The sequence below is a fragment of the Chelon labrosus genome, assembly GCF_963514085.1.
Source record: "Chelon labrosus genome assembly, chromosome: 12".
NCBI classification, from domain to species: Eukaryota; Metazoa; Chordata; class Actinopteri; order Mugiliformes; family Mugilidae; genus Chelon; species Chelon labrosus.
The window spans coordinates 3,274,129-3,281,104 of NC_140345.1; the positions used below are offsets into that span (position 1 = coordinate 3,274,129).

The 6,976-nt window shown below is 38.1% G+C and overlaps 1 protein-coding gene across 2 annotated transcripts; it reads right to left on the reverse strand.

Annotated features, from left to right (window-relative positions):
- Positions 1-1,125: 1,125 nt before the first annotated feature.
- On the reverse strand, positions 1,126-6,976 carry LOC311496325 (sorcin-like). 2 transcript variants are annotated; one of them, XM_084556139.1, is made up of 9 exons: positions 6,919-6,976; positions 6,663-6,708; positions 5,153-5,200; positions 4,932-5,001; positions 4,295-4,338; positions 3,406-3,553; positions 3,083-3,196; positions 2,669-2,727; positions 1,126-1,430 (listed from the first exon to the last, which is right to left on the reverse strand). In XM_084556139.1, the coding sequence occupies exons 2-9, from the start codon at positions 6,696-6,698 to the stop codon at positions 1,404-1,406; spliced, it is 546 nt and encodes a 181-aa protein (XP_084412265.1). In that variant the 5' UTR covers positions 6,699-6,708; positions 6,919-6,976; the 3' UTR covers positions 1,126-1,403. The 2 variants fall into 2 exon arrangements, with proteins under 2 accessions (XP_084412265.1, XP_084412266.1); XM_084556140.1 differs by lacking the exon at positions 6,919-6,976 and having other exon boundaries at positions 5,153-5,197; positions 6,663-6,912.

Genomic DNA, 6,976 nt, shown 5'->3' on the forward strand with positions numbered 1-6,976 from the left:
CCTAACCAACAACTGTGAACACGCTGCAACCTATGTACGTTATGGAGTTCCAAATGTATGGCAGGTATGTAGCAAATAATCATGCCATCACTGTGTTTGCTCATTGACTGGTCTATTCAGGAGAGGACGTGTGTAAAGACATTTATTAATGATGATAAGTTTATTAACATTTTAACATTTAACCGTGGTTTCCTACCATAATTACAAACAACAGACATTTTACAATTTAATGTTGCATTTCTTATAGTATCACTGCAATTTAGTCTTTACTGGAAAATAAAATATGCTAAACTCACTAAAATCACTCCGGTTACAACTATGGACACTGTGAAAATTTAAGCTTGCCTCATTAATTCTAGTCACAAACAATGTTCTGTTAATCCTCAGTAACACTGAACTGACCATCCATGTGTTTTTTTGTTTTTTTTTACAGCCTGGAACCGTGGTAGAAGGTCTTTGCAGGTTAGCGTCATGTGGGAAAATGAGAGAAAGACTGAACAAAATTAAAGAGAATGCAAAAATTGAGCAGAAATGTATGGAAACCTGCAAATCATCCAACGTGGCTGCTGGCTAAGATCTGCCAGACAAACCTTCCAGCCCTCTTGCTGTCTTATATTCTTTCTTCACATGCTGTGACGTCTTATTTGAAATAAAACAATGAGCAAGAACTGTCTTTCATTCAATTTAACTTTATTTCCATAGCATCAATAACAAATAGCACATTATCTTTTACAGTTATAGATTCACAAATACTCAAATTCTTGTATAAAATATCCGTATACTCCTCATTACTACTGATTACAATTACAAATAGAGAATAAGGGCCATAAACAAAAAGCAATAGTTTAAGCTACATTTGATGGTAGTTGTGATAAATTGATGTCTTAGACTGGTACTTAAATGTGTAAGTTTGAAGCTCACAGTAAGATTTCCAAAGCAATAAATCGTGTACATGACTGTTTATTTTGAGTCATTTCATGCTTACGTGCTTTGTTTCATGTTTCAGTTATCATCTGCTTTTTGTCCCTGACTGGAGCTAGAAGAAGCATCAATGAAAACACACATTCACACATAATTTTCCACATCTATGTTTATTAAAATTAAAAATAAAATAGAATCCAAATATCAGTAAATTGAGTGTGTTTGTTTATTCATTTTAAACAGTAAATGTTCACATTGGTCAGCATTACAGGTTAACATGCTCACTCTCTAAAGGGCTATATATGGAAGAGTAGTAATAATAACCTCCAGTACAGAAGCATTTGAGTGGTTACTATATTCATATTAGTTTGTTAAAATATTTGCATGAGTTAAAAAAGTTGGAATGGAATGTTACAGTGATATTTTGTGTAACAATGATTAAAAATACACAAAATGTAGATGATGTTAATGTCTCGTCCTCTTCATACGCTCATGGTGACCTGGATAAACTAGAAGACAGATATAATATGTGTTAGTCAGCCATCTTGGCTCTGAGTAGTTTACTATCAGAAGAGAAATAAACCAAAGACAACAGTCTCACCTCAGTCAAGTGAGGCTCAAAGATTAAGCATCGACTCAGAAGATGATAATACAGTATGTATACGTGTCACTGCCATAGACTTTACATAAAGATGGACAACATGACAGCTCCCCAGGAGGGTGAAGTCAACATGTCTTGAAAACTGGAGCTGCCATCTTGCACTGGTGACGTCATTTGCTACCAGTGTGTATAAAGATGGATGAACCCTCTGTGACATCATCCATAGGCTTCCTGAGAAGCAGTACTAAAGTTCAGTGTGGATGGCACAGGTCATCTCCATCTTGGCAGTGCCTGACTCCTCCTAACTCCTGACTAATTTAATAATGGACAAAGAGGTGGAGCATGAATGGAGCTGGGATGTTCAGCTATCAATATTGAGATGGCACCCACCTTGCACTTGAAGCAGCCCCCCAACTTTGCATAGTTTTGAGACTTGATATAATCTTGACAATAAAAATTCACCCCCATAGTTGTCATAAATAGGGAAATAAGGACCAGGCAGTATATATGCTTATTTTTGCTGTAAAGTTGGTCACTTTAACAATGGGTTAAAGGTCAATGGGGACTGACTCACTTTTGGAGTGAGCCCCAAGTGGCCATTTGAAGAATTATAGTTTTTTACTTGGTAAGGTCATGGTTATAGGTCCTCCCTCCTACCTGGCTGGGATACCAAACTGGGATCTCAACCAATCTAAGGGGAGAAAGTAATTGGTATGTAGCTGATAGAAGACAGCTAGCAGTTACTAAAAACTGTTATCTAGCAGATTATAAGGACCCAGTGGGAATCAATGTGAGTTGGGTCATATTTGGGCTGGGTAGGAGACACAACACTAGAACATGACCACTCGGTCACAACAAACTCTTGTTACAAATGAAGTGACCAGCACCAGATTTCGACAATATTTTGTCATCTATTTTGTTCAATGAGTAAAAGTGGTGACACATTGTCCATGTTTCTGTACCATCTATGATTTCTAGTGGCATTTCCAGAGGGTACGGTAAATGGTTTAAGATGTGCCTTTCAAGAGACTTGCCGATAAACATGCAGATGCAAATTTGATGCTGATTTGGTTCAAATAAAATCATCTGTAATCAACCAGTCCACATCTGCAAACAATCTGAAACATCTCAGTTGTGGAAACTTACATCATCATACTGAAATGTTGCATTGCCAGTTCGGGTCGTGTCCCTCCTCTGGAACTGATCTGAAAAAGACACAAATTAATTTGGATGAGTTTTGTTTTATAGCGGATGTTGACAAGCACTTGGAACATATCTGCTGCTTTCATGATAACATAGGGCTTTGGGGTCTGTTTGTTTGGTCCATAGGGGATGTGTTTAACAGTACAGTGATGCTATATAAAATGCTGAGCTACCACAAAAGCACCCAAAAGTGGCATTCTGAATGCCTAATCTGCAACTTGAACACAAAAAACTATTTCATCCAGATGATAATCCAGAAGTAAAACACAGTTAATACTTCTAGTAGATAAGCTGGTCTACAGGTGACCCCTAAGGAAAAAGAAAACTGGTCATACTGGTCTTTCTTCACCAACTCACCAGTCAGGGCGCGCAGTCTAACGCAGCAGCTCACAAAGTCATCAAAGGGGATTCTGCCATTGATGCTGTAGCGCTTCATGACACAGTTCATAGCCTGAGGGCTCAGGTTGTAACCTGCACAGGAACATTAGCTCATAAAGCACATTCATAGTGGAAATGGTTACCTAACAGCTGCTTCAGAGTGGCTCTCAGCCAATAGAAAAGTCAAATGAAGAGAGGTATTAGCTTTTTGGGAAGAGCACTAAAATGAGGAATGATTACAACAAGCAAAAGCTGTTGCAATGTTCACATGAGCACCTCAGTATCCTTTAATTTGTCCGTACCCATGGTAACGATGGCCTGTTGCAGCTCTTGGCCCTCGACAGTCCCACTGTGGTCCCGGTCGAAGGATGCAAACGTCGCCTTCCAGCCGTTCAGAGCCTGCCACAACTCCTTGAACTCATTAAAGCCCATGGTGCAGGACATGTCCCTCTGAAGGGAAGTCAAGGACCCCTCTAGTTGGTGTCTGCATGTCTTTTCTAATGTCTCTACACATTCACTGAATACCATCCCACTACCTGGGAAGTCACCAATGGGGAGGTCTGTTGCTACAGTATGTCATAGTTTTATATTACCACTTGGCAGTTAAAAGTATTTTAGTAAAAGTACTTTAGTCTATACTGCTTTCAGCACGTATTATCAATTAAACTCAACAAGGAAGAGGCAAATGCTTTAGCAAACAGTACTGCATTCCCACTGTCCAGAATTTGTTTTACTTAAAGTATGTTATGAAACATCATGAGGCCTATTTTTCCCTTGTATCAACCTTTTACTTACATATACTATAGCATATAGGGATATTCATGGCTATGTTGTGCTAATAACTTGCAATGGTTTGTGTTTAACACCCCTGCACACAGTCCTGACCTCACTCACATGCAACACACTTAGGATGGTGTTTCTCCAGTTGAACCTGTACAACAACAACGGTTGAGAATATTTCTGTGGTCTGTAGCCTTCAGTGAATTCTGACTAATAGAAGAATAAACAGAAAGTAGCCACAAAGACGCATCACAAGGTTTAAAAACTGGATTCTGAAACTGAGAACTTGACATATGAAACAGAAATTATAGAGATGAAGTTCAAGAAGTGTTTTGTCATAAACAGCTTCCATCATGTCAGTTAACCTATTAAAGCTTTCTTTAGTGGATTTAGCTGATGTGTGAAGGATACATCCAGCATGTTGATCATCAGTCTGCATGTCTCCAGGCTGAAGGCTGTAGAAGGAAACAGAGCTTATAAACATATATACTCCCACGCAAACATAGAGCGGTTGAGAAAAAGTTGCATTAATGCCATCCTGATGCCACATAGTTTCCTGATTTGAACATTAATGTAAGACACAAATGTAACCAGATCACTGACTTGGAAATCTGATACCAAAAATATGGGGTCATACCGAGAGTGAGAGGAAAAAGAAAGTTGATTAACCACAAGAAATATGTTTCAGTCAACCCAGAGTGTTGCTTTTTGTCAACCCACCAGCTTTCTTCATTCTCTTCCTGTCTATCTCAACTGCCACTGCACTATAAAAACCCATGAAACATTAACACTTAAATACTATGAATTGACCTGATTGTAATTTGCACAAGGTAATTTATTAACAGTGCTTAGCCAATAGCTGAGTGACAGCAATGCTCTAAAGGCAATGAATACGTCTCTTGTGAAATTTGAAGCAATTTACCAAAAATAAAGGGAGGCATCATTCTAAAAGGTTCAAAAAAGTCACCTAACCCCCACTGCAATATTTCAAAACAATCAAATAAAAATTGCATAAGTACATATGGGATAAAACACTCTGTTTTCTCACGTTGGTATGTGCCAGAGATGCCGGATTGCGTGAGACAGCGCTGCAGTTCGTCTGCTGAGATCTGTCCATCCTGCCAGAGTTTAAGAAAATAGTAGGAAGGGAAATACACAATACAAATTTCAGTGGCTAATGTGAAGATGACAGTCAGTACAGCAACAAATGGACTTGGAGAGCTATAAATCTCAAAGGGCACGCTGTAATAACAGGTGTGGGTGTGTTACCTGTCCAGCGACAGCTGAGAAGTATCCATAGAGAGGATCCTGGTGCTGCTGAGAGAGTCAGAATGAAAATAAATGTAGATTTGTATGATGCAGATGGGTTCTTAGTATTATTCCATTAATTTATATTTTCTCGGATGAGCTTCAGTTTATGACCTAAAAACAAATGGAAGTTCTAATGGAAAAATGTGAACACCAATTAAGCATCACTTAAAACTAAATCCACTGAGATACCCATGGTGCAACTAAGTATTAATGCCATTACTGATTAATAATCTGCAGGACATTTTTTTTTTTCATAAAATCTCAAGTTATTTAAAAATTATTTGTAGTTTCTTCAGTTTGCATAATAGCCAAAATACACAGCAAACAAAATATCCTCACATTTGAGAAGACTGGGGCAGTGAATGTTTACCATTTTTGCTTAGCAAACTTATTGCAATGACAAATCCAATGTTATAATAGGTATAAATTAATTTTATTTTCAACAACTAGTCATTAAATCATCTAATCACTAGCCACCTGACTGTGGACATTACAAACCTCAAATTCCACATTCTTTGTCCTTTAACATAGGACATAAAATCGGTTATTACCTCAGGCTTGCCATGAAACCTTTTAAAACAGGTTTCTAGAAGTTATTAAAATGAAGCCACAGAATTTACATACAATAAAGAAATCAGATGCAGCTGTTCATTCCACACTCTGTTGACCACTGGAAGGACTGGCAATGATTCAGATGATTATCTAGTGCGTGGGTGTGCCTGTTGCACCTTGCAAGGAAGACACCCACCCCTTTCCTTACCTCCAAAACGGTTGGAATTTCACCGTAATTTGCACATTGTGTAAACACCATAGATTGCCTCAGTGCTAAAAGGTTGCATAAGACATTTGGTTGCAAGGGCTACAAGAGTCAGTTAATGAGTTTAAAGTCCACCAATATAAGAAATACACTCAGCTGTCAGTCCATTAGGTATGCTGTCTAATACAAGAATCTACAAGTAGTAAATCTTAGCTTCATGAAGGTTATGGTATTCAGCATTTGTTTCGAATAACTGACCAGTATGAAACCTGTGTTTGACTATTGTATTATTCATCATTTTATTATAGTCAGTGGGCTAGGCTAAATAACAGGGTCCTTTGAGTTAAAACAATCCAGTATAACAGCACCATCTTTTTTTACTTTTGATTTTTTCCACCACTACTGGATGGAGCTTACCGCTGAAAATAAAATTATAAAGGTGCATGGAAATAATTAAAGACCATGAAAATAGTTACCATGCAGCAAACTACATCTATGAAATCAGATATATTGAAATTGTGATTTTGTATGGAATCTTAGATATAACACGTAGGCTACACAGCTGGAAACATTTTTGGGAACTAAACACCGGATCTCAGTCAACTAGAGCAACTTCCGCAGTGTTTGATTAAGGTATCCCGGGACGGTGTTCAGCGGAAAATACGTATCGTTTAACCCATATTTGTTACCGATATTTAAACTGTTTCTTACCATTCCAGGGGCTCCGCCGTATCCGGGATAGGCCATTTTATTCCTTCTGCAAAACCAATAAAAGAGAAATCTAATAAAAATTTAAAACCTTACTCAAACACAGAGGGCGTGTCTGTCGATGCACAAACAAACGACAGCAAAACAATAAAAGCTGAATTACTAAAGTGCTGCAAATTAGCTTGAAGCACAGACTCGGATGTAAAGGTGAATGAATTCAACAGTAAAGACACAAAGAGAAAACAGGTAGACGTGAAACCTTAGACGCGGATGTTAAGCCTTGAATGTCCCGTTTCCTGTGTCTCCCCTCCGTCTAC

Coding starts and splice junctions, on each gene's coding strand:
- LOC311496325 (XM_084556139.1), bottom strand. CDS start 6,698: ATGGCCTATCCCGGATACGGCGGAGCCCCTGGAATG. Junction 3,554..4,294: donor TGATGATCAACATGCTGGAT/GTATCCTTCACA, acceptor ACTTCCCTTCAG/AGGGACATGTCCTGCACCAT. Junction 2,728..3,082: donor TAGACTGCGCGCCCTGACTG/GTGAGTTGGTGA, acceptor TGTCTTTTTCAG/ATCAGTTCCAGAGGAGGGAC.